A 27,118-nucleotide genomic window follows, 5' to 3' on the forward strand; every position below is an offset into this window, starting at 1 on the left:
GCCTCTTTTTGTTTTTATTTTAAAGGAAAACAAACAAACAAAAAACAACAACAACAAAAAAAACAGTGCAAAAACCCATTTTCCAGTGTCAGCCATGCCCACCCCCACCCCAGTCCCCCCTAGCTTGGGCGACCCCTCTTCCTGCTCAGCACTCCACCCCCTCATGCATCCCCAGGGGGCTGGAGAGCCAGATCCCAGGGGGATTTAGGGGGAGGAAAGAACTGGGGGAGGACCTCCTCTCACCCAGGTCTCTAGCTGTGGCATCAGGCACCCCACTATAGGCTCTCATTAACTCTTTCCTGGCCTCGCTCCTAGCAGGGGTGATGGGGTACCAGTCTGGGGGAACTCCCTGTGCACCCCTCCTTGCCCCGGGGCCAGCTCGGGGCTGCTCCTCACTGAGGTTTGAGGGGGGCTCCCTCCCTCCTTCCCTCCCTCAATGATGGGGTGGGGGGGGAGAGTGGCAAAGTCCCCAGGTTTAAATACCGTCATGAAAGCAGGGGCTGGGGAAGCCTTTAGATCTAATAAATTATTAGCGTTTTAGTGTCCATGGGGTGTGGGTGTGGGGGCGGGGCAGGGCGCAGCCTCCAGGGCCCCGCCTCCCCTTACTGGTGAATCTCATTGTCCAGGAGGCTGTCCTCACAGGACTGGAAGTCTGTGTCCGTCAGGCCCTCGGGCGGCATCAGCTCCTCGTCTTGGGACGAGGATGAGGGGGGCTCATCTCCTGAGCTGCCAGGAGCCCCCTCCCCTTCCCCATCCACCTCGGAGTCCTGCAGCACCTGAGCGATGTATTTCTGAAGGTCGAGAGGAAGGGGAGAAGGGTGATGGGCTAGGGTATCTCCCTGCTCTTTCCACCCCCAACCCCCGGGGCTGCCCTTGGCCTGGGCATGGAATACTCACCGCAGATTTGGGGACGGCAGCAGTAGTGGGGGGCCGTCCATTGCTCCTGGTGCCCACAGTATCTGTCTCCGTGTGCTCAATCTTAGAAAGGTCCAGAGGCAGTCAGGGAGTATGTGTGTGTAGGGGGGTTGGCGCATCCTTGCCTTCAGCCCTCAGCCACCCCCTTGAGGACCGCTCTATGACCACCCTAACCTCCCACCCCTCACACCTTGTAGTTGTGGGCACTGAGGTATTTGAAGTGTCCAAAGCAGACGTGGCAGAGACAGATGACGATGGTGATGACCAGGACGACGAAGGTGAACATGGATGTGGGGGCCAGGAACCCTGGTGTTGGGGGCACACAGAGCGGGGCTGGAGCCTGTCTCTGGAGCCTCACCCCAAGGGGCAATGGCCTGGCCAGGAGTAGGGGGCAGGTGTCGGCTGCCTCCTGGATGTAGTTCCCACGCCCCCACCTGCTATGGCTTCATCCTGGCCTCTCCTTTGCTGTGGCCTTGGATGTGCACCCTCGGCTTCCCGCCCACCTTGGGGCCAGCCGGCTCCTCACCGGTGCGCATGGTGGAGAAGAAGAGCAGCCAGAAGAGGCAGAGGATGGGCGCGGCCACCACCTGGTTCACGGCCCCTGAGTGGATCTTCTTGTCCAGCTTGGCCGGCAGGTAGGCGTAGTAGAGATTGTACCTGTCTACCAGGTGCTTCAGCAGCATGTACATGAGCCCTGGGGGAAGCCACATGGGCCCTGACCTCGGCACCAGTGCCACCGGGGATGTCGGTGTCTTCCGGTCCTTGGGAGATGGCTGGAGCGGCATCCCTCCCCTGCCGCCCCCCTCTGCCTCTATCCCTACCACGCTTCTAGTAAGAGCACAGAACTTGTGCACCCCACAGCCCTCGTTGGGGCTCCCGTGGTGGCAAACACACTCATTTAGTTCAACAAGCACTGGGGCAGATCCTGTTGCTGTTCTCCCATCCCCTACACGCGTGGGTGTCAAAGAGCTAATTCTGTTCCCTCGCAGGTTGAGGGGCCAGAGGTTCAGGTTCAGGAGAGTGTTAAGCCTGGGAGTCTGTGTTTTCAGCTGACCAGGGAGGCTGGCGAAGGGGTGAGGATGTTATTGGAAGGGGAGGTAAAGGTTGGGGAACGGAGCAGTGATGGTGAAGGGGAGAGTTTGCTAAACTCGGTCAGAAGGGGAGAGACTCGGCTAGGTCACAGATCTCAGTTATGGCTCTTTGCTGCATGTCTGTGTACAGGTGTGCCCAGGGGAGGAATGTGCTGTGTGTCTGCCTGCATTGGTAGGGGTGGGAGGTGTGCTCAAGCACATCTAGTCAGGGGCAGGCATTAGGGTGGGTGGGGATGGCCATGTCGGGGTGACTGCACCAAAAGACAGCATATCGGTGGGGTTCAGCTGGAGCTGGGGTGGCTCTCTCCCTCTCCCCGCCACCCCCCATCCCAGGCTGGGCCCCAGAGTGAGCCGGGGACCAGGTGGGAGAACCGAGGGGCCGGTCTCCCAGCCAGGGCCCCGTGCACTCAGGGTGGCCTGCTTTCCTAAAGTGGAGCGGGTGAGGTCCTGGGTCCCCCCGAGCAGGGCCCAGGTCCCGGCGCGGCGGTGCCTACCGAAGGGCACGATGATGGGGCAGGTGATACTGTAGGTCATGACCACCGTGAAGACGCACATCATCCACGCGTAGGCTGCGCCAAACTGGAACTCGTAGGCCTGATGCTGGGGGGGAGATGGGCAGGAGGGTGGCTCAGGGAGAGGGGGTCAGAAGCTCTGGGGAAGGGAGGACGGATGAAGACAGGGGATGCAGTGGAAAAGATGTTCAGGAGAGGGCAGGGTGTGTTGGGGGCCTTGGAGGAGCCAGGAGCTCATAGGTGCAAGGACACGAGCTGGGAGGTCTTGGGAATGGGGTGCCCAGATTTGTGGGGAGTTAGGATGGATCATCCCCAGTAGGGTTTAACACTGGGCTGTCAGAACTGGCAGGGAACCTCAGAGTTATCTGTGTTGACACCTGCTTGTCCATCTAGGGAAACGGAGGGCACGTTCCCGAATGAGAAGGGAACGAAGCCCAGCAGCCTCAGCGGTCCCCCACCCCCAATCCTAGTCTTAGTGCTGCGTTGTCTGGCCTGGCCACCAGGGGGCGCTGTGTACGGGCCGCTGCTGCCCCCGGGCGGCCGTACCCGCTTCACGTTGCGCCTCTCGGCGGCCGAGCGCGCCAGGCAGAGCCGGATCATGTACATGAGCAGGCCTGGGATGCGCAGCAGGTCCATGGCGTTGCCGATAAAGGCGGAGGCAATGACGTAGTTCACGAAGAAGGCGCCGTTGTCGGGCAGGAACACGCACCTGCGGGCACCGTGCGCTCCAGCACTGCAGCCTGGGGTGCCGCCGGCCAGCGAGGTGGCGCTGCGCCCTCGAACCAGCCTGCCTCCTCCTCGCAAGATGCCTAACTTAGCTCCTAAGCGGTTGTGTGCCAGCCCCCTCCCAAGCATCTGCCGCCACCTCCAAAGGAAGCCCCCTGCGAGACCCAAGGTGGGTACAGACATGGCTGAGAGTGTGCGCCCAGAGGACCCACAGACACAGTACCCTAGAATACCCAGAGAATTCGAGGACCCTCAGGTGCAGGAGGCCCTTTCCCAGACCTAAACTCAGAGCGACCCCCAGGGGATGCGCCTCAGTCACCTACACAACCCAGCTTCAGAAGCGCCCAGACATCTTTGCCGGAGAACCCCAGAGTCCCTGCCAATGTCGTAATAACCCAAGTGCGATTCAAGGTGCCAGTGGATGGCCTGGAGCAAGAGCCCTTATACAGCCCTGGTAGGTGCCCCAGCACAGGGGTCCCCTTGGGGGAAGACAGCCAGGAAGAGCTCTACAGCCACACCCATGAATATGAATCCAGTGCCAGCCCTGAGCCCCCCACTAATAAAGCCCTTTGGGGTACTCGTAGGAACCCCCACTGCAATCCTCTCCAACCCCCAATCTCCCCAGGGAGACTCCAGAACCCCCTCCCACCCTCCTGTCCCATCCTCCAGTTCTGCCCCCATGGTTAGTCTCAGGATGTGAGCGCAGGAGATGCCCACACAAGCCTGGGTGCAGGCCCGAGGCCCCCAGGTCCACCCTGTGAGGAGGGCCTCAGCATGCACTCAGACCCCAGGGACCGCGCCCACATGCACGCCCGAGCCACCCATGGATGCCTTCCTGGGGCTGATGCCATCAGTGCCCCCACCCCAAACCCCACTTGGTTGGGGGGAGGAAGCTTTGTTCTGCTCTCCAGTGGGGGGCTGGCCGTGTCTTGTTCCCCAGGTCACTCACTCAAACCGAACAGCTGCCTCAGCCAAGAACTTCTTGTCAAAGAGCCAGCGGAAAAAGAGGTCCAGGCTGTAGGGGCAGGGGAGAGGAAGACAAGGAGGTGGTCGGCATAGCACCCCTGTCCAGCGCAGGGGCGGCTCCCCAGACAGGCTTCCCATCCTGCCAGGAGGTGGTTAGCCTGGACTGTTTCCCACTCCCAGGTAGGCAACCCCTCTTTCCTGCCCTGCCCTGCCCCTGAGCCCAGCTCAGAAACTCACCTGCTCAGTCCCAGTGAGGGCAGGAGCAGCACCATGAAGATGAGGAAGGTGTAGCACTTGTGCATGGTGGTCCTGTTCTCCCCAGAGCTGGGCGTGCAGAGTGGGGGGGGGGCAGTCCGGTGAGTCCAGCCCCCGAGCCTGGTGCCCGATCAAGGCAGGAATGTGCCCCGGGAGAGGGTGGGCTCCTCCCTGGCTGTGGAGGAATCTCACCGTGTCCAGTGGGCTTCGAAGAAGGCAGAGTAGTAGACGATGGTGGGCAGCAGGGCCGAGAAGCACCAGAGGAGCAGGGTGGGGAAGAACTGGGTGATGATCGGGTTCTGCAGGGGGTTGGGGGGGCGCCCAGAGGCACACGTCAGCAGGGGCCAGTCTCCTGGGCCCCGGCTTGTTTTGTTCCTCTGGCCTCCCAAACTGAGCCCTGGACCCCGCACCAGAAATCCAGGTCAGGGGCCAGCCTGGGTGGTGCAATGGGTTAACCCAGTGTTGGACTGCCTAGTGGAGTCTGAGTCTTGGCTGCTCCGTTTCTGATCCAGCTCTCTGTGGATGTGCCTCAAAAGGCAGAAGAAGATGGCCCAAGGGCTTGGGCGCCTACCACCTGTGTGGGAGACACAGCTAGAGTCCCTGGCTCCTGACTTCAGACTGGCCCAGGCCTGACTGTTTTGGGCTTTTGAGGAGTGAACTAGATGATGGAGGATCCTTTCATCTCTGCTTCTCTCTGCTGCTTTTCTTTACTCTTCTTTCTTTCCTTCCTTCCTTAAGATTTATTCATTTTCTTAAAGATTTTTATTTTTATTGGACAATCAGATATACAGGGAGGAGGGGAGACAGAGAGAAAGATCTTCTATCTATTGATTCACTCCCCAAATGGTCACAACGGCTGGAGCTAAGCCAATCCGAAGCCAGGAGCCAGGAACCTCTGTCCAGGTCTCCCACGCAAGTGCAGGGTCCCAAGGCTTTGGGCCGTCCTCCACTGCTATCCCAGGCCACAAGCAGGGAGTTGGATGGGAAGTGGAGCTGCTGGGATTAGAACTGGCGCCCATAATGGGATCCTGGCGTGTTCAAGGCGAACACTTTAGCCGCTAGGCCACCACGCCGGGCCCAAGATTTATTCATTTTGTTTGAAAGTCATAATTACAAAGAAAGTGAGAGAATCTTCCATCCACTGGTTCACTCCCCAAATGGCCACAACGGCCAGAGCCAGGAGCTTCTTCTTGGTCTCCCACATGAGTGCTGGGGCCCAAGCACTTGAGCCATCCTACATTGTTTTCCTAGGTACATCAGTAGGGAGCTGGATTGGAAATGGAGCAGCCAGGACTCAAACTCTTCCAGGGAATCAAACAGTGAAGCAGCTGGGACTCAAACCAGCACCCATATGGGATGCCAACATGACAGGCAGAGGATTAGCCTGTTATGACACAGCGCGGGCCCCACTGCCTTTCTGATAAATACATTTTTGAAGGAGAAATTAAAAAAAAAAAGTCCAGATTATCTGAAGGGTCAGGGCGAGGCTGGATGCTTGGGTCATGAGCACAGCCCAGCACTAGCAGGCACTGGTACATCTATGTGCCAGGAAGTGATGACATACTTCCTGCCTATAACTCCTTCCCCATTGGGCACATGAGGAGAGCGACATGAAGAGGACATGCCCAGCTGGCAAGCAGGGGGACTGACCCTAAGCAGGCCATCCAGGTCTTATCTATTATGCTACTGCACTTAGTGACTGCCAAGCTGCCCCTGGGCGTCAGGGTTTCCACCCTCTTTCGGCCAAGTGGTCCTGCTTTCCTATATTGATGTAAGGATCAAAATGTACATCCAAAAGCCAAGGAACTGGTCAGCCCCTGCATTTTCTGGCTGGAGAGATGCAGGGATGAGGAAAAAGCAGTTACCCTAGGTCCCCCAGTCAGTCAGGACTGGACCCAGGCCCTCGTCCTCTCTGGCGATTTCTCCAGGAGTGGTCAACCCTGGTGAGGGGTGGGGGCAGTCTCCAGCACAGGTGCACAGGGGGACTATGGGAGCTGCTGCTCAAATGGGGCTCTATGTCTGTGTGTTATGACATGGGGATACGGGGGTACAGGGAGCCAGGGTGGCTATGGGCCTCACGTTGAGGTACTCCACAGGCTTGGTGACATTGAACTTGTCCATGGTGGTGATGATGATGGCTGGGGTGGTGAGGAAGAAGAGGAGGATGAAGAGGACGACATTGATGACGAGGCAGCGCAGCCACCAGATGAAGCCACGAATAGAGAGGTGCTCCCTGGGAAGGCAGGGAAAGGGATCACTGGGGGTAGGGTAGGGGATCCAGAACTCAGGGGCTCCTCCCCATGCCCCACCCCCAGGGCACCCACCAGTAGATGTTCTGGGGGTCAGGGGCATAGGACACGGTCCAGTTGGAGATGTGCAGGGACTCGCTGCAGGACGAGGCACGCGGCTCCCCACGACATGCGCAGCCCTGGCACTTGCACACGTTGAAGTCCTTGAGAATGCTGGGGGGTGGGGGCACAGTTACCACAGCACAGCCAGGGACTCCCCCTCACTGCTGACAGTGAGTGGTGTACACTGCACAGCCAGGGCCCTCCCCTCCATCCCCACAGCCAACCACAGGCCACGAGCACAGGCCCCTGGGACATCCCACCAGCACTGCCAAACACAGGCCTCGAGCACAGGCCCTGGGGTGGGTGGGGGCTCACATGGCGGTGATGGTCTCATTGTGGAAGGTGACAAAGGCCATGCCCAGAGGCTTCTCGTTCACCTTCTCCTTCTCCCGCTTGTAGTCCTCCTTTAGCCTCTGCTCCAGCTTTGTGTAGTACTCAATGGCCTCCACCTGCCAGGGGTGGGGGTCCAAGGCACAGGCGCTGGCACCACAGGCCCCAGGCAGCCCCAACCAGCCCCTGTTCCTGAGGTCGTCCACCTGTGTCCTAGCTCACGGAAGGCTCACACCCACACGAGGTAGGTACCCATCTCACAGACCAGTCAACTGAGGCATGCAACAGTGGGGAAACCTGTTGTGCCCAGAGCTGACCTCTTCCAATTCCCATGGGACCGGGACAAACCCAACAGTGCAAGGTGGAGCCTTGGGGACCGGGGAGCCCAGCCTCGCCTCCCCTGAGAGTTGGCGTGCCTTTGGCTTGGACCTCGCATTACGCCTCTGTGTCTGTGTGTGCATGTGTGCCTGTGTACCTGTTCGAGCACTACAGGGCGCGTTGTCCCATGGGGCCATCCAGTCCCTGCCCAGGTCCTGGCTGATGCCCCCTCACCCTGGTTAGGGCCACAGGAGCCCAGCAGCTGGTCCTCATCCTACCTGTTCGCAGCCCCGCACCACACAGCAGCAGAGGTGGCCACAGGGTTTGGGGTTGATCATGGTGGGTACGTTCTCCTTGCTCTGCAAGTTGGTGAAGTAGAGCTTCCCCCGCTCTGCCTTCTTCCTGTGGGAGCCGGAAGCCGTGTTACCCGCTGCCCCTGGCCAGGAGGAACACAGGGAGCCCAGCCTGGGTGGTCATCTAGCCTATTCCCCAAAGCACAGGAACTGTCTTGTCCCAGGATTCGCCTGGGAACACAGTTCAGGCAAGCCCCCATCCCAGGGCCACCTCCCCCATGGCTTGGAAGTCCTACTAAAGTCTGCCCTGAGCTTCTCATACTGCAGCCAAGGCAGAGTATGTCTTCAGATGAGGTAAGGACTGTGGCAACCAATGCTAATCTCCAGGCTTTGCTTTGTCCAAGGCTGAATGAACAACAGGTTCTGTAGGGTTAAACTGAAAACCAAATGCCTTGGGAACACCCTAGAAGGGGACCTTCGGGATCAGCAATGGCTGCCCCCCAACCCTGTTACCTCTCCGCATCGAGGAACATAAGGCGAGCCACGTTGTAACACGGACGGGCTTCCAGCACTGTGCAGTTGGGATAGGCCTCCCTGAAACACAGCCCAGTAGTCAGCTCCCAAGGGGACCCACCCCCAGCCCTGGACACCGCCCCCTCCAAGAACCCTCCTCTTCCTGGCCCACATCAAGCTTTCTCTTAGTTTGCCAAAAAACGAGAGTGTCCTGAAGACTCTGCAATCCTGCCTTCTGCTCCTCCAAGCAGGGGAGTGGGTGCATGGGTGTCAGGGGACCATAAAGGTGATGTGTGAGCTGATAAACTTGGCTGCATAGGACACATCTGTCTGGGGCAGGCAGGCCATGCACAGCTGTGGGCTGATGCTTGTCGGGGCTGTGAACCGCAGAGAGAACACTACTCCCAGAAGACCTGGTCCTGGTCCAGTATTTCACCTGGACCACTGAGTAACTCCAAGCAACCCGCAGCTCTGCCTGTAGGATGAGCTCTGTCTAACCCTAGCCCAAGGCAGATCAGACACAGATCCTAACCCCTGACCTGGGACTGGCCTCCAGCCCTGGCCAGACTGGCACTTAGACCTCAGACACAAGGCTGTCTCCTACCCCTTACCCCTGAGCTAAGATTGACCCCAGCTTTGACCTGAGACCAACCAGGGGTGATCCAGCACCAGGCAGGGACTTGTTCCATCTGACCACATACTGTTGATCTTAATCCCAAATCCAGACCGAGTCCCCACCTCCTCATGTTTGGTTAGAATTTTTAAATAAAGGACTGCCAAGCCTAAAAGATGTCTGGGATGCGTTCTGAAGCAGAAGATGGACTCACAGACCTAAAACTTAAAAATCACAAGGATGGGGGCCTTGAAAACCTCCTCCCTGGGAGCCTCCAGACCTTTCTCCAGCACCACTGCTTGCTCAACCCACTTGAGGGTTCCTCTTTAGAAGAGAGAGCCTGTCCTGGCAGCAGACTAGCCTTTAATCTGCAACACTGCACCACACAGCCACCTGAGTCTGCACGTGGGCTGTTCCATGAGTCCAGGTGGACCCCAAGCCCAGACCACGGGCCCTGCCTAACACCAATGGCAGGCCTGGGAACTCCAGGAGGACAAGGCTGCCTCCTGCTGGTCACTGCACCCCCGGGGCCTGGTCCGGCTTCCTGCCATGAGGTGCTCCAGAAACACACGCGGGGCTGGTCCTGGAGCTCAGCACCTGAAGCCGTGGCCTGGGATGCAGGCATCCTGAATGAGCACAGGTTGAGTCCTGGCTGCACCCCTTCTCAGCTAGCTCCTGGCTAATGTTCCTGGAAAAGCAGCAGAAATGGTCCAAGTGTGGGGGCCCCTACTGCTTATGGAGCAGACCCCAATGAGGTCCCAGGATCCTCGCTTTGGCCTAGACCAGTCCTGGTGATCGTAGCCATTTGGGGAGTGAACTGGCATGTGGAAGATCTCTCCTTCTCTTTCTCTGTCTCTCTCTCTGTGAATGCACCCAGTCATTCTCTAAAAAAGAAACATTTGCTCAATGAATGAAGCAACCAAATGGGGCTTCCATAATGCTCACCCCACCCCACTGGCCCCCAAGCTGCAACTAGGATCAGAGCCCCCTCACACCTGCTTGGAGGCTCACTGCTGATGGTAATCATTAACTCTTTCCCGAACAAGACTGGAGACCAAGCCCTGATGCCAAAGCTAAAACAATGAGCTCCACATGGATCTGGCTCAGGCCCAGGTCCTCGGTCTCCCTGGTGCACAGTAGGCATACAAGAGATGTGTGCTGAACAAATGGAAGGTGGCTCAGCCTGCCTGCAGTCAGTTCTCCCGGACAGCCCCAGAGCCGTTTCCTTCCTAGCACCCCCCCCTCCTGCCCCCCATGACATGGTGTCTCTCAGTTCTACCAGCATCTTCTTTGTCAGCCCATGACAGGTGCTCAGGAGATATTTGTGTTCAAAAGAACAGAGCTTGGTGCAAGCTGGCAGTTGATTCCAATTGGATCATAATTTTTTAACCTATCTGAGAGAAATATCAAGGTTCCATTTGTTGGTACCCTGTCGAGGCGCACAGCAACCAGGACCACTGCAGGGAGCCAGCAAGGGGAGCCTCCAGGACAGGAACCCAGACACTGATATGGGATGCAGGCATCCCAGTGGTGCCTTACCTGCTGTGCCAAATGCTTGCCCCAGACGGTAATATTAATACTGAGCACAGAATGCAAATCTTGGCCTATAAGGGTAACTTAATTTTTTTTTTTTTTAAGATTTATTCATTTTATTACAGCCAGATATACACAGAGGAGGAGAGACAGAGAGGAAGATCTTCCATCCAATGATTCACTCCCCAAGTGAGCCGCAACGGGCCGGTGCGCGCCGATCCGAAGCAGGGAACCTGGAACCTCTTCCGGGTCTCCCACACGGGTGCAGGGTCCCAAAGCATTGGGCCGTCCTCAACTGCTTTCCCAGGCCACAAGCAGGGAGCTGGATGGGAAGTGGAGCTGCCGGGATTAGAACCGGCGCCCATATGGGATCCCGGGGCTTTCAAGGCGAGGACTTTAGCCGCTAGGCCACGCCGCCGGGCCCAGGGTAACTTAATTTTTTACAAAAAGTTTTATTTATTTGTTAGAAAAGCAGAGTGGGACCTGGTATGGTAGCTTAGTGGCTGAAGTCCTTGCCTTGAATGCGTCGGGATCCCATTATGGGAGCCGGTTCTAATCCCACCAGCCCTGTTCCCCATCCAGCTCCCTGCTTGTGGCCTGGGAAAGCAGTCAAGAACCGCCCAAAGCCTTGGGACCCTGCACCCACATGGGAGACCAAGAAGAGGCTCCTGGCTGCTGACTTCAGAATGGCTCAGCTCTGGCCGTTGCGGCCACTTGGGGAGTGAGTCATCGATGGAAGATCTTCCTCTCTGTCTCTCCTCCTCTGTGTATATCTGACTTTCCAATAAAAAATAGATAAATCTTAACAAAAAAAAAAAAGGAAGAGTGGGAAGAATGACGAAGAAAAGAAAAGACACAAAGAGACAGATCTTTCATCCCCAAAAGGTTGCAATAGCCTCTGTTAGGCCAGGCTGAAGTCAGGAGCCAGGAGTTTCATCTTGGTCTCTTACACAGGTGGCAGGGACTCAAACATTTGGGTCATCTTGTGCTGTCTTCCCAGGTTCATTAGTTGGAAATGAGACGAGAAGTGCAGCATCAGGGGCTCAAACTAACACCCCGATGCAGCAGCTTAACCTGCTCTCTCAATGCTGGAACCGGATCATCAAAGCTTTGCTTATTTTACTTTCAAAATTTGTTGGGGGCCCAGCGTGATAGACTAGTGGCTAAATCCTCGCCTCACATGTACCAGGATCCCATATGGCACCATTTTGTGTCCCAGCTGCTCTACTTCCCATCCAGCCCCCGCTTGTGACCTGGGAAAATAGTAGAGGACAGCCTAAGGCCTTGGGACCTTGCACCCATGTGGGAAACCTGGAAGAAGCTCCTGGCTCCTGGCTTTGGATCAGCTCAGCTCCAGCTATGGCGACCACTTAGGGAGTGAACCAGAGGACAGAAGATCTTCCTCTCTCTCTCCTCCTCTCTGTATATTCGACTTTGTAATAAATCTTTTTTTTAAAGATTTATTTATTTTATGGGAAAGGTGGATATACAGAGAGGAGGAGAGACAGAGAGGAAGATCTTCCATCTGATGATTCACTCCCCAAGTGACCACAATGGCCAGAGCTGCAATGATCTGAAGTCAGCAGCCAGGAACTTCTTCTGGGTCTCCCACGTGGGTGCAGGGTCCCAAGGCTTTGGGCTGTCCCTGACTGCTTTCCCAGGCCCATAAGCAGCGAGCTGGATGGGAAGCAGGGCTGCTGGGATTAGAACCTGCTCCCCTATGGGATCCCGGCGCATGCAAGGTGAGGACTTTAGCTGCTAGGTCACCACACCAGGCCCTGCTCTATTTCTGATCCCTACAAATGTGCCTGGGAAAGCAGCAGAAGATGGGTCAATTCCTCAGGCTCCTGTAACCTCAGGGAGAGACCTGGATGAAGCTTTGGGCTCCTGGTTTCGGTCTGGCCCAGTCCTGGCTTTTGTTGGTCATTTTGGGAAGGAAGCAGCAGATAGATTTCTCTCTGTCTCTCCCTTCCCTCTCTCTGTAACTCTATTTTTCAGATAAATAGTCTTTAAAATATTTCTATTTGAGGGCCTAGTGCAATAGCTCAAATGTCTAATCCTCCCCCTTATAGCACTGGGATTCCAGATGGGCACTGATTTGTGTCCTGGATACTCCACTTCCTGTCCAGCTCCCTGCTTGTGGCCTGGGAAAGCAGTCAAGGATGGCCCAAAGCCTTGGGACCCTGCACCCACATGGGAGATCCGGAAGGGGCTTCTGACTCCTGGCTTTGGATTGGCTCAGCTCCAGCCATAGTGACCACTTGGAGAATGAACCTGTGGATCTTTCTGTCTCTCAGTCTCTCTGTAAATTTCTTTTAAATATAAATATAAATATAAATATAAATATAAATATAAAATATAAATATTTTAAATTCTATTTAAAATTTGCTTTAGGACCCGGCGTGGTGGCCTAGTGGCTAAAGTCCTCACCTTGAACACGTCAGGATCCCACATGGGCGCTGGTTCTAATCCTGGTGGCCCCACTTCCCATCCAGCTCCCTGCTTGTGGCCTGGGAAAGCAGTTGAGGACGGCCCAAAGCCTTGGGACCCTGCACCTGCGTGAGAGATCTAGAGGAAGTTCCTGGCTCCTGGCTTTGGATTGGCTCAGCTCTGGCCGTTGTGGTCACTTGGGTAGTGAATCATTGGACAGAAGATCTTCCTGTCTGTCTCTCCTCCTTCTGCATATCTGACTTTGCAATAAAAATAAATAAATCTTTAAAAAAATTTTGCTTTAAATGGGAATTTCAAGAATATTTACCATTTTAAATTACTTATTTAAATATTTATTGATTTATTTTATTGGAAGGGCAGATATACACAGAGGAGAGAAAGAGAGCAAGATCTTCTGCCTGCTGATTGACTCCCCAAGTGGCCACAATGGCCAGTGCTGAGCCAATCTGAAGCCAGGAGCCAGGAGCCTCCCCCAATCTCCCATTTGGGAGCAGAGTCCCAAGGCCATGGATTGTCCTCAACTGTTTTCCAAGGCCACAAGCAGGGAGCTGGATGGGAAGCAGAGCCACTGGGATTAGAACTGGTGCCCATGCGAGATCCTGGCATGTGCAAGGCGAAGACTTTAGCCACTAGGCTACCGCACTGGGTCCTATTTATCTATTTCTTAAAAGTGATTTATTTACTATTTATTTGAAAGATACAGCAACTGAAGGGCAGATTTTTTTACCTGTTGAATCACTCCCAAATGGCAGCATCAACCTGTGCTGGGCCAGGCTTAAGAGGAGCCAGGAGCCAGGAACTCTATTCTGGTCTCCCACATGGGTGCCAGGGCCCAGGTACTTGAGCCATCTTCTGCTGCCTTCCCAAGCACATTAACAGGAAGCTGGACTGAAAGTGGAGGAGCTGGATTCCAGTGTAAAATGCAGGTGTTGCCAACAGCAGCTTAATCTGATGTGCTACAATGCCAGCTTCTATTTTTTTTTTTTTATTAAAAGGCAGAGGGAAGCCTGGTGTTGTGGCATAGCACATAAAGCTACCACCTGCAACATCAGTATCCCACATGGGTTAGTCCTGGCCATTGTAGCCACCTGGGGAGTAAGCCAGTGGATGGAGGATCTCACTTGTTCTGTGTGTCTATCTTCCCTCTCTCTCTGTGTAACTCTTTCAAAACAAACAAACAAACAAACAAACAAACAAACAAACGACAGGGAGATACAGGGAAAAGTCTTATATCTATTGCTTCACTTCTCAGATGCTCAAACAGGCAGAATGATGCCAAGCCAAAGCCGGGAGCTCTGACTGTGTTTCCTCGGTGGGCCCAAGTACTTGAGCCATCACCTGCTGTTCTCAGCGTGGGACTAGGTGAGAAGTTGGTGAAGAGGGAGCTGAGGTTTGCATCCAAGCACTCTGATAGAGGATGTAGCCATACCAACTGGTTTTTACCTTAGTGTCAAATGTCTGGTACTAGTCATTTTAAAGCCATAACTATTCATCTGAAAGGCAGACTTAGAGAGACACAGATAGAAAGATCTCTGCCCACTGGTTCCATCCCCATTTGGCTGCAAAGGCCAGGGCTGGGCCAGGCTGAAGCCAGGAGTGTGGGAATTTCATCCGGGTCTCCCAGGTAGGTGACAGGGGCTATCTTTCTGCCACTTTCCTAGGCCATTAGTAGGGAGCTGGATTGGAAATGAGGCAGCTGGACTTGAACCAATGCTCCTATCAGAAGCCAATGTCACAGGTGGTGGCTTAGCCCACTATACCACAATGCAAGCCCTATTATCACTGACTTTTTTCTTTTTAATCTGAGGAGGCAGAGAGAGATGGCAGTAAGACAGAGAGGGACAGAGAGAGAGAGGAGGGAGAAGAGAGAAAGCTATGTATCTCTTATGCAACTAGTGTATACCTCAAGGATTTACAACAACCCAACCAGGACAGAGCCAGGGCCAGAGCCAGGGCCGAAGCCAGGAGCTGCAAACTCAACCCCGGTCTCCCACATGGGTGGGAGGGACCCAGTGACTTGAGCCTTCACCTGCTGCCTCTCATGTGAGCTGGAATCAGAGGCAGAACAGGCATTTGCAATGGGATACAAGCATCTCAACTGGCAACTTAACTGCTAGGCCAAACGTCTGTCTTGATCAATCTAATTCTGATGGCTGCTGTGGGTCACGGAGTTGTTTTTAATGTACCTTAATTTTCTCCTTTCATTTGCAATGGTCATAAACCAGCTCTAAAGCCTACACCATGGGGCTCTGGAATCTGAGACTGACCAGATCTACTGCCAGTCCTACCCAAGCATTCTCCTTTCCGACCAGGCCCCAGCTGGCCTGATGCACAGTGATGGTGGAACTGACACAGCCCACGCTACTGCACATGGGGCTCCTCTGCCCACCCTGAGCCCTGGTGCCCAATCATGACTGCTGGCCACCTCCCCAAATGGATCTGCACACTGTGATCCCCGAGAGTGCCCGATACTCACATTTTAGGTCCAGAATGTACTATGCAATTAATGGCTGACCACATTGAGTGATGCAACACGGCTCAATCCTACATGCAGAACTCCCTACACTTCCCCACTAGAGGGTAGCATTCGCTCCCACTGCCCACCATTGGCTCTGCCCCAGCTGGCCACTGACCAGAGGAGATCACCTCTCTGCTTCCTGCCCTGCCTGCGCCTTCTGCCAACCTCACAGTCCTGGAGGTCCCTCCTGCCATCACAAGACAGATTTCCAGAGCTGAGAAGTCCTCCAAGAGAGGGGCACAGCAACCTGGGCCCTCCTGGATGCCAACTGACTCCTCCTGGCCACATCCATACACTGTCTCCAGAAGGCACTGAAATACTAGGGAAGCCACGCACCTGCTATGGACCCTGAGCCAACAATGTGTGACCCAAGCCACCAATGTGGGAGGAGGGAGTAAATGACTTGACATTCCTGCTCTCAAAGGGGCTCTCTCCTGGCCCAGGTGTGAGAGCACTGCCAAGTTAGGTATTCCTTCCCTGATCTAACCTCCCTGCCTGCCTGCTGCAGACCTGTGAGCTTGAGGACGGGGGCATTCAAGGACCAAGGCAAACAGGCAGGGCAGGGCCTGGGCCTGTGGGGGGCAGGGCAGCTCACTCACTCAAAGTGCTTCTTGATCTTCTCCGACTCTGCATACTTGGAGATGCCATTGATGAAGAGGGTCCGTTTGACCTGGGGGTGGGGGCCAGGGAAGGAGGGGTGATGGGCTTGCCTTCTGGGAGCTCAAGCCCAAAGGTGCCAGAAGTTGCAGGGAGGGGTTGGAGCAGGGTGCTTGTTTTGAGGAGGGGACAGTGGTAGTGGGAAGAGGCCTTGGGGAAACGCCAGGTCTCAGAGGAAGTATGAGGTGACTAGGCTGTGAGCCCAGTGAAAGAGCCCCACAGCTTTGGGCTCTGAGAGTGTTACAGAAAGGAGTGACGGGGTGCTGGACCCTGAACCCCAGTGCAGTGGCTGGCATGGACAAGGTGCTTGGTATGGGCTCAGTGAATGAGCAAGCACAGGGAGGGGGGCTACTGCTGTCACAGCAACTGCCCAATGCCAGGCACAGCCCAGGAGCTTCTACTGGGTACAGGTGTCATTATCACCCCATCTCAAAGGTGCGGAAACAGAGGTTCGGTGGGTGGTGGCGGGCAGTTATGCAGCTGGCAGGATGGGAGCTTCAGAGCTGGGGTGCACAGCCTGGGCCCAGCCACACTCACTAGGTCGTCCTCCTTATAGCGCATCTTGGAGGTGTGTCGGCGCATGCTGTAGACAGTGAGCAGCAGGTACAGGAAGGCGAAGGAGGTGTGCAGCCACAGCAGGTTGTTCCTGGGGGCCGAGGGAAGCCTCAGACGCTGCAGATGTGCAGTGCCAAACCCTTGGCATGGATGGGGGCCCCTCACCGCCATCCCTTCCCTGCCCCAAAGCCCTGAGATTGTTCCCTGCCAGTGGCAATGTCTCCACAATATCACCCCTCCGTCCTGCACCCACTGGCTGCCGTGCCTGCCCTGGTCCAAGACTGCACCCTCCGCTTCTCCAGCTGGCTGTGTTGGGGCTCCTCAGTGGGGACCCACTTTGCTCCATGGCCATAGCTGCCTTTCCCCATGCACCCCACATGAAATTACTGCCAAGACCCTGACCACACTGGGATCCCACTGCCTGGCTTCCCAGCCTCACCCTGACTTCAAATTGGCGATGGTGGTTCTCCCAAAGCTGTAGGCATTGTTCTCTGGAAGGAGGGGGAGGGAGGATGGTAAAGTCAGGGTGCGGCCCCCTCTAGAGCCCTCCTCTCAGTATCCCAGCTGCCCTGGCCCTCACTCACCGAGCAGGTCCCCTGAGAAGTTGACAGGCAGCACTATGCCCACGGAGAGCACACCCACGACGACCAGCAGCCCGATGATGTGCCGCTGGAAGGACAGGTAGTGCACGGCATCGCCCCCACACTTGTCTCGGATCTCGTCGTCCCTGTGGGCCCATGTGATGGGCAGAGGAGCTGGGTCAGGGCCGGGGTGGGGGTAGGGGCTGCCCTGACCACACCTGCCTCTCTGGCCCCTGCTGAGCTGGTACCAGTTAAGGGGTGGAGACATGGGAACTCTGGAAAGGAGGGAGGTTTGGGGGAAGAAAAAGGAGAAGGGGGACATGGGAGAGGTACAGCAGGAGAGAGGGGGCTAGAGGGAGGAAGGAGACTGAAGGGAGAGGGATGGTGAGAGAGTAGGAAGGGCAAGGCAAAGAGGGATGGGAAGGGGAACAGTGGCTCTTCTGGTGCTGGGTGAGTTTGGGCGGTGGGGGAAGGAGGCGTGGGTGGTGACTCGCCTGACCCAGTGAGCTTCCCGCCTCTCCCAGTGCTCACTGCCTGCCTGCCCGACTCTTGGCTCAGTTTGCTGGCTCCCTCCAGCCTGACTGTGCTCCCTACCCACTGGCTGCCGCACAGGAGGCTGAGACAGGTTCCAGTTCCTGCTTTCGAGCAGTGGGGGCAGGGCAGGGAGATGCCAGCAGCGGCCTTGGAGTGGCAAGAAGGGCATAGGTCCTGCTGGGAGTTCTAAGGTCTCTGTGTGTGGTAGGGAGCTGCCAAGGCCTGCCAGATCTCTTGCTCTAAGGTTCTAAGAAGCTTCACTTACTTTATCCTGAAGATGGCTGTGAGCCAGGAGCAGAAACCCTGGGGGGACAGAGGATGGTCAGCTGCAGTGCCTCCCTCCCAGTCTCTTCAAGATCCACCCACCCATTCTTTAGATGACTTGTTGGCTCATCTTGAGACACACACACACACACACACACACACACACACACACACACACTGCCGCTAAAGCAAATCCCTGCACCCTCTGTGGCTAAGTTCAGCCCCAGAGAGGCCAAACAATGGTCCCAGCCTACACAACTGGGGAGCCCAGGGTGGAGACAGGTGTAGCTGGGAGGTCTTGGAGAGGGATTAGGAGGTCCCTAGGACCCCCAGATAATAAATAAAGGCCTTCCACATGCTGCCAACAGCTCAGGGGTAGACTGCACTGCTTAAGTGTCGGGAGTATCTTATTCACCCTAGAGTGGCAAAAGCCACGATCACCTGGCCATGGAGAAGTCTCCATTCCCTTCAACTCCCCGCAGAAGGTGAGGTTGGCAGGAGGAGGGCCAGGGAGACAGAACCAGCCCTGTGTCTTACCGGGAGAAGCCCCAGGATGGGGGAGAAAGATGACCTGCACCTGCTGCCAGGGTCATCTGTGCTGGGGACCACCTGGAGGCCTCTTGCTAGCAAGGTGCAGTGGGGGAGGAGAGGAGTTCTCTTGGCTTCACCACTTACCTGTGAGTCCAACTCAGCAAGCTGATGGTCTCTTCTGCTGGGGCTGCTGTGGGACCCTGGGTCTGAGCAGCACTGACCAGACCCCTCCCCACCCGCTGCTGCTGAAGACTTAGCCACTCGGCTCATGCCCCCTACCCTCAGAAAGACACAGCAGTGGGTAGCAGCCCCGGTGTATCAGACCTGACATGGAAGGCAGCTGAGGGCTGTGTGAACCATCACATGTGTGCCTAGTTTAAGAGGATCCACTGGCGCCCAGCTCTACCTCCCAAGCAGGTCACCATATGGTTCCACGAGGGCCAGGACTGCCAGGCTGCCACCTCTGGATGGGATCATGGCCAGGCAGGCCTGGAAGGCTCACAACTCTTTCTAAGCAGATGGTGGCCTGAGGACTAGCAGGCAGAGGTGAACACAGAATCCCACTGCGGTGCCACAGCTTGGGATCTGCAGGTGCTAGGGCTGTGCCAACGACAGGGAGAATGGCAGAGAGGGTAGGAGATTCCTGTGCATCCTAGACAAATCACCTCGACTGCTCAGCCCTGGAGGAGCAGCCCCAACAACCGGGGGGAGGGGCGGGACATTTGTAGGAAGGGTACTTACATTGTCCCTCTGGTCAAAGTCGACAGAGCTGGAGACAGAAGTGAGACGCTCGTACCGGTCATGACTGTCCCCATGCATAGCTGAGGCCACGCTGGGGGAAGGGGGAGATGAGACACAGAGAGCCGGGTGAGCCTGGGTCCCCTGGGGTGCAGCTGACAAGATAGGGCTCCAGAAGGCACAGAAAGCGCAGAGGCTGAAGCGAGAGAACGGCTGCCCGATACACCTTTTCCCTGCCACCGGGTAGCGGGGCCCTGAGGACAGGGCATCTGTCATCCTGGGCCCAGGAGATGGAAGATAGCACCATGCTAGAGGGCCCTGCAGTTCCACAGACCACCAGCAGGGCGTATGTGTGTGGGGGGGGTCATGAAAAGTGATGCAAAGAGCAAAGAGAAAGTGAAGGACCCAGGGACCTAGAGGGGCTTCCCAGGAAGGACTGGGGGTGGAGGATGTGGAGGAGGCTGGGTCATAGCTCCTGGGTGGGGCCCTACTCTCTGTTGCCTGATCCCAGCAGCTGCCACAACTCCAGTCCTATAGACAGAGACCACATCGTATGTTAACATACAGGAGGGCCAGACCTGGAGGGCTCCTTGGGCAGCGCCCCTGTCCCAGACCTCCTCCAGAAGGAGTTAGCATCAGGGACCCCTGGAACGCGAAGAAGTGGCTGTTAAGAGATGGGAAGCAGTGGGGGGCATCCAATCTTGTCTCTGCTGAGGTTGTGCTATGGGGTTCCTGGGAGCCCAGGAAAGCAAGGGGCTTGTAGTGAGGAGTGAGGATTGGAGGGGAAGCACCTCTCCCAGGCAGAAAGCCAGGGGGAGGGATTGGGAAGTGGGGAGGCAGAGACAAGCTGGGGAGCCCCCCGGGCTCTGCAAAGCACACCGCCTGGGTTAATCTGAAACATGAGCCTTCAGAGGAGAAAACTGCAAAGAGAAACCAGCAACTGAGCAGAAAGAGAAGGAGAGGCGTGAAAGAAAAGGGAGAGCTAGCTTAGTGGGGGCGAGGGGGCCAGTGCCCCACATACTATTCCTGTTCCACTCGGTCTCTCTCCTGCCGCCGGTGCCTGGGGACAGAGAATGGCAGCATTAGCAGGGGACTGAGGTCGGGAGGGAAGGCCGGCTCTGGGGACCGGCTAGGAGCAGAGGCCCAGTGAAGGGTCCTCCTGTACTCCATGCCCACTCTGGAACCAGGCCCTCTCTCTGCCCGCCTGCCCCCCACCAGCAGAGGGGATGAGCAAGGGTGGGCGCCTTCTTGTTCCTGGCAGAGAGTGGAACAAGCTGTCTGCTTGTAGAGGTGGAGCGGTTTACCTGTCAGCATCTGTCACCAAGGCCAGCCGCCCATAGTCCCAGGCCACCTTCCGGAGGATGGAGAATAAGAACAACAGTGCCTGGGGGAAGAGCAGGTGGTTGGCAGGTGCAGTGGCTGTCACAAACTGGGGTAGGAGGACAGAGGGGCTAGACTGGTGTCTTAGGAGAGGAGGGCCCTGGGTTTGGAGGTAAGGCTTGGGCTGCAGGCTAGGGGTTGCACCTGCAGCCAAGCTCGGGGCAGTGGGGCAGGGGGAGAGAGAGTGGCCAGAGCTTGGAGGCGTCTGCCAGGTGGGTATGGGGTAGGGGTTGGATGCCGGAGGTAGGGAGCCGTGTTGAGGGCACTCACAAGAAAGCACATGAAGTCAAGGGCCAGCACTGTGGGGACACCACCAAAAGGCAGGCCCTGCAGGACCGTGCTGCGGATGCGGGCACTGTAGCAGTAGTCCTTGGGATTGCTGTTGTTGAGGGCCGTGGTGCCCAGTGTGGCCAGCAGGAAGGGCAACATGGCTGCTATTGCTGCATGGTCCTCCTGGGTAGAAGGCAGAGCAGTCAGCTGGGCTCGCCCCCACATCGCCCTCACAGCCTCACAGCCTGGTGGGCATGGGGAGGGGGCCACCTGGGTGGGTGGAAAGCTCTGGCCTCAGGAGATAAGGGCCTGGGAGTGGGGGAGGGGTGAGCCATGTCCTTTTTACTTTCACTGGCTCTGGAGCTGTGACCCCCACCCTGGGCCCCTGGGGAACTCAGTCTGAGATAGACACCAGCCTGGACTGGGGAGACTGGTTCCCAGGAACTGGAAGGTGTCTCTGATTCAGTAACATCTACCTCTGCCCCCAGGGCACACACCACAGCCACCTCCCTCTTTCTGCCCCCCTTCTCATGCAGGGTTCAGAGCTCAGCATGAGCCAAGACAGCGAGGGGGGTCTTGGTCCTAAGGGTCCCAACCTAAGAAGTGGGCTCCAGGCCAGAAACCAGCTGCCTTGGAAGGATCTTCTCCTTCTGCCCCATTAGTAGGTGGTATGACTTCATGTGTTTAGAAATCGCAACCTGGTTAATCACTGCAGTGTAACTTGGCTTCAAAACAAGATGTTCAACTTCTGAGCTACCCCTTTGTCCTCCGAGGAAGGGTCTGAGGGGAAAAAGTCAAGTAAGAAGTTGGACATCTGGGTTTGTTACCTGCCTGGCCACAGCCATTCCTGCTCTTCCCACACACCTGTTCTTTCCTCCTGCTTTTTCACCTCTCAACCATCTGCACAGGATTACTTGTATGGTGTAAGGACTACAACTCCCAGAATGTCACGCTCCTGCCTCCAGAGCAGGGCACGCTGGGAATGCTGGGGGGGGGCTTTCCTATTCAGAGTGGGTGGGGACCTCTTAGCATGCCTAAGCTCCTGCAGCCAGGATCCTGCCCTTCTGCCCCAATCCCAGCAAGGCTGTTCAGCGCAGGACACTGGGTGTTTGGGTTGTGTAGGATGAGGAAGAGAGGACTGGCCAGGCTGCATGCATGTCTGGGTTCTGGAAGTGCTTGGGGAGTGAGCTAAGCTGGGTCCTGGGGAGGCTTCTGGGGCAGCCACAGGGTGAAGTGTGGCTGCTGCTGCAGAGGCACCCGCTGCCCCACCCCATCACACCAGAGAGCCCCTGGAGACTCCTGCTGACATCACTGGAGCTCTGTCAGAGGAGGGGGATCCCCAGGGAAGAAAAGAAACCAGACAAAGAGACAGAACAACAAACCAGCATCATGGACTGCAACTTTGGGAATAAGTGTCCCTCAACCCTAGAGACCAGGAGGATCCCCAGTGCTGCAAGGCAAGGGGCTATTAGATGGAGGGGAAGCTGGGGTTGCTTATGGGGTTCACCTGATCCTTGGTAAACCACAAAGCCTGGGTGAGGAAGGCCAAGGGAGCAACAGCCCTGTGCCTGTGTTACATCGCCCTCTTTTCCAGCCCAAGCCATAATACCCATTTAGTTATTGTGGCAGGTGTCACTTCCCTAGTGCCTAGTTTGAAGAATAATATGCCTGATGATTTTATTTCCTCCCAGACAATCCTGAGTATCACTGCCTGCAGCACAAGGATGCTCAGAGAGGTTCAGGAACATTCCCAAATGATGGACGAAGGATTCAAACCCAAGTCAACCTTGTAAAGCTAGAATACTCTCTAGGGCTCCATGATGTTTTTTTTGATATGCTCTGAATGGGACTCCACAGACAGTGGAAGCTTCATCTATGCCCATGAAATGATGTCCAGGCACAATGGAGAGGTGTGTTGATGTGTGTGGCTATGGTGCAGGTGACGGGCAGTTGGCAGAAGAGAAAACAAGTTGCCCGCCTCTAAGTGGGAACGTCTACATGGGTGTGTCTGGGAGCCTGGTAATGTAGGCACAGAGTATATTGAACCTAGGGCACCAAGGAAGGCTAAAGGTGAATACAGAGATCTTGGATTGGCAGTGGGGTGGGAGGACTCTAACACAACACCCCTTTCTCAACTCCCAACTCCAGCGTACCCTCAAAATCTCCCCAGCCCACTCCAACCCTTTGCCTCTTTACAAGTGCCTCAAGACCTTAACAGGCCCAGAAAGTGCCATCCTCCCCTCTACCCATGTGCTTAGCTCTTCTCCAAAATAAGAGTGGTGGGCTTGATTCTCCCACCAGCACAGCAAGAAGGCAGGCACGCTCAGATCACTATTTCCCACTTCAGGAAGGAGGAAGCAGGGACCCAGGGAGGGGAAATGACTCCTACGAGGTCACAGGGCAGGTGAGGGGTGGGGCAGGTGCCTCTGCCAGTCCACAGGGTTAGGCCAAGCTCTTAATGGTGGGGGTGGGGTTTCATCCAGGGAAGCCACTCCAGGAGGCAGAAAGCAGGGAACAGCCCGAGACAGAATATTAGGGGAGGAAGGGCATGGAGCACTTTTTGCAGGGTGCAGAGGAGCCCAAGCTAGCCTGATTTTGGGGTTTGAAACCAAAGCTTTAGCTGGGAATGTGTGGAGAGGGTGACAGAGGATTTGATTTTGAGCTAACATTATTATTTCATCATTTCGGAATATGTGCATGGTAGGAGCTTGGGCAACATGGAAGTTTTATTTTTTTAATGAAGTTACTAGGGAAGGCTTAATTTTGGGCTTGGGATCACAGGAAGGCAGTGTAATCTGATGGGAAGAGGTAAAGATGGAGGTCGGCGCCATGGCCTAGCGGCTAAAGTCCTTGACTTGAACGCACTGGGATACCATATGGGGCCGGCAGCCCCACTTCCCATCCAGTTCCCTGCTTGTGGCCTGGAAAAGCAGTCAAGGACTGCTCAAAAACCTTGGAACCCTGCACCCACGTGGGAGACCTGGAGGAGGTTCCTGGTTCCCGGCTTCAGATCCGTGCAGCACTGGCTGTTGTGGTCACTGGGGAGTGAATCATTAGACGGAAGATCTTCCTCTCTGTCTCCTCCTCTCTGTATATCTGACTTTGTAATAAAAATAAATAAATCTTAAAAAAAAAAAGGTGGAGGCTAGCTTTGTTACAATGTAGTCGGGCCTCAGTCTTCCAATCTGTAACAAAGAGAAATTAACATCCTTGTCTTGTAAGTAAGGATTTAGAGGGACAAGTTAAAATGTATCTACAAGTAAGGCTAGAAGCAGTAGTGGAGGAACAGATTTACAAATGCTTATCAAACTCTTGGGAGAGGGGAAAGGGGACTCAAAAAGTCCAATGAACATGTGTATTTATGGAAAAAATGTGTAGATTTAAAAAATTATTTTACAGCCAAGTAAACTTATCTTTTCATTCCATTTTCCATGATCTTTTTGAAATGCCCCGTATGTGTCCCAGGCACTGAAGACAACTTAACTCTCTGTTCCTCATCATGACTCCAGGGGAATACTGAGGCACAGAGAGGATACCAAACTTCACTGGTTCCCCAGCCAGTCTGTGGGGGATCCTGCTATGGACCCAGGCAGCTGGGCTGGAGTCTGTCCATAACTACTGCACTTGGCTGCCTCTGCAAACACAAGGCCACTTCCAACAGAGAACTGGGGCTAGGGCGGGGGTCGGCCACTAGGGAGCTGGGGCTAGGGCAGGGGGGTCAGCCGCCAGGGAGCTGGGGATCAGGGGCGAGGGCAGGGAGGGTACTGCCAGCTACCACTCTGGAGACATGCCATGCCCAGTTTCTACTCCCATGCTTCTCTCCCCTTGCTCCAGACCCTCCGCTGGGGCCGTGGGTTGGTGACTTCAAGTCCAGAGGCAGGTGCAAAGGACAGGCAACACAGCTGGAGTGGAGAGGGGTTAAGAGCAGTCCCCAGGATACGGAAGATCTGACTGCCAAGCTGGGCAATGGCTGTATCACTCTTTGCCTCAGTTCTACTGCCTGTGACAAGGGGTCAACAATCCAGTTGTCTGGTTGTTTTCACGATTAAACAAGATTGTGCATATCGATTTCTTTTGTGGTTTAAGGCATATAATTACCCCTCCCCTATCCCTATAGATGTGGACACACAAGCATTTGGTTTAGTGGAAGAAAAGAGAAGAAAACTTGCAATGTAATAGAACAGAAATATCACAGAGCCGGCCTCAGTCAGGTCTGGGGCTTACGCTGTTGTGGGGACATCTGCTGAAATGGCAGGAGATATCCCCAGACTCTCTGGCATATTCCACCCCATCCATCTGTATCCTCAGCTAGGGGCGTGGGAGCTGGTGGGTGATGCTAGGCTGGGTCAGAAGCTCAGAGCAGAAAAGCTGCTATTGGGTGCTACAAGCAAGCAAGGGGAAAAATCTTTCCACCTGTACTACCCTGCTTCATTCCAGGATAAACTGTAGTAACCACACTTTGGCAAGGAAACCAGGGTTCAGACAGGTTAGGGAACTTGTCAAGGTCACACAGCTAAAAGCACAGCAGAAGCAGGATTTAAACTCAGGCCTCTATGAGGCCAATAAACCCGGAGAGAACTTGTAGGCTAGCCAAACAGGGGTTCTTAGTTCTCCGATCCACCACCCACTCACAGGTTAAGACTACACTGGGTCAGCCAACAGCAGGTTCCAGCATGTGCCTCATGGGGCATGCCAGGGCCAGGGCCTTCTGGTGCCCTAGAGGGTCACCACGGTGCCAGCACACTCCCACCTAGAGCCTGGCAGAGACTGCTGTTCCCCTGCGTCTGGTGAGGCAGGACCTGGGGCCACCCTCCCACCCCCAAGTCTCCCCCAGGAGCGTTGTGCACAGCCTCACTGGATAGGGGCTTGCTGCAAACCCAGAGAGCGCGCCACATTGGTGAGGAAGATCCAGCTCCTGAGGGCAGTAGAGGACACAAGCTAGCTCCCAGTGGCCAGACCTCTCTGCCCAGGGACCCAAGCAGGTGGCAGCCCAGAGCCCCAAGGACAGCCAGCCCCTCTGACCTCTCCTGCTCCCTTCCCAAGCGTCCCTCCCCTTGCAGGGGAGGAAGATGACCAGTTTTGGGACTGTCCGTCCTAGGTGGTCAAGCCGGGCAGAAGGGACAAAGCGCGACCCATCCTCCCAGCAAGGCCTTTGCACCCTCCTGGGCCAGGAGTTCCGCTCCCCATCCCTTCCCCGCCGCACCCTCCAACGCAGGCAGGCCCGGGCGGCTCATGAATGAACTGCACTGTGTGGGGCGCAAGGAGAGAACACACTCCTGTCGCCCGGGTCAGCAGCCTCTCCAGCCTGCCAGGCCCGCCGGCTGACCGGTCTCCACCCCGGCCAGCCCCGGGGCATCAGCGGCCGGCCTCCAGCCAGCAACACCAGCGACCAGACCAGCGAACCCTGCCCTTGTCCGAGCCTAAGCAATACTCTCTCCCGCTCCCGGCCAGCTTCGGGTGCGCCAGGCCCCTGCACTAGAGACATGAAAAAGAAAAAGCAGATCCAGGGCATCAGACTTGGCGACCCCAGACTCCAAAACTCGGGGGCGGGGGCGGCGGCGGCTGCCTTTCCACCTCCGCGGGCAGACGGGTCGCAGCGCGGGGGTCCCCAGAGGGGCGCGGGGCGGGCGCGCACCTGAGCCCGGCCAGGTGGGACAGAAGAGTGGCAGGTGCCAGGAGGGCTGAGGCGAGGTGGGGGGGGGATCCCCACCCCTTTGGGATCTCCCGAAGGGTGGGGGGAGCTGGAGACCCAGGGCGGTGCACATTTGGCCCCGCGACAGGGGTGGGGGGGTGTTGGTGGTGGTGTGGATGGAGAACTCACATTTGGCTAGGGATGGTGCAGGGTTGGGGGCAGCGGGGTCCCCGCGGGCCCAAGCACCTCTGGGTCCCGCAGGAGCTGCTAGAAGGGAGGGGACGCGCAGCAGAGCCCGGGTTTTTCCTTTGGGTGGTGCTGGTGCTGGTTGCTGGTGCTGGCGGTGGAATCCTCTACAAAGCCAAGGGACAGGGGGGTTGGGGAGGGGGTCGCGTACTCACCCCCAGGCGCAGACGCGGCTCCGGCTCCGAGCCCCGGGTTGGGGCGGGGCGGGGCGGGGGGAGGGGGAGGGGGATCGCGGGGCGGCTCGAGCTCCGGGCTCCTGCGGCGGCCGCGGCAGCCGGTGGGGGAGGGGGAGCGGAGGAGGGAGGGCCGGGGCGGAGCCGCGCAGGGCCCACCCCTCACGCCGCA

At 56.3% G+C, this 27,118-nt stretch overlaps 1 protein-coding gene across 2 annotated transcripts; it reads right to left on the reverse strand.

Annotated features, from left to right (window-relative positions):
* Positions 1-27,059, reverse strand: TMEM63B (transmembrane protein 63B). Of its 2 annotated transcripts, XM_004590404.3 has the most exons (24): positions 26,929-27,059; positions 20,896-21,078; positions 20,550-20,629; positions 20,267-20,305; positions 19,249-19,339; positions 17,978-18,015; positions 17,182-17,324; positions 17,037-17,088; positions 16,580-16,688; positions 15,985-16,055; positions 8,271-8,351; positions 7,743-7,866; positions 7,132-7,265; positions 6,790-6,927; positions 6,545-6,698; positions 4,658-4,764; positions 4,448-4,534; positions 4,194-4,259; positions 3,065-3,227; positions 2,501-2,606; positions 1,442-1,609; positions 1,106-1,221; positions 898-978; positions 1-791 (listed from the first exon to the last, which is right to left on the reverse strand). In XM_004590404.3, exons 2-24 carry the CDS (start codon positions 21,052-21,054, stop codon positions 603-605), a joined length of 2,496 nt encoding a protein of 831 aa, XP_004590461.1. In that variant the 5' UTR covers positions 21,055-21,078; positions 26,929-27,059; the 3' UTR covers positions 1-602. The 2 variants fall into 2 exon arrangements, with proteins under 2 accessions (XP_004590461.1, XP_058518443.1); XM_058662460.1 differs by lacking the exon at positions 20,267-20,305.
* Between the last annotated feature and the right edge of the window lie 59 nt (positions 27,060-27,118).

Source organism: Ochotona princeps, chromosome 1, assembly GCF_030435755.1.
Source record: "Ochotona princeps isolate mOchPri1 chromosome 1, mOchPri1.hap1, whole genome shotgun sequence".
Classification (NCBI taxonomy): domain Eukaryota; kingdom Metazoa; phylum Chordata; class Mammalia; order Lagomorpha; family Ochotonidae; genus Ochotona; species Ochotona princeps.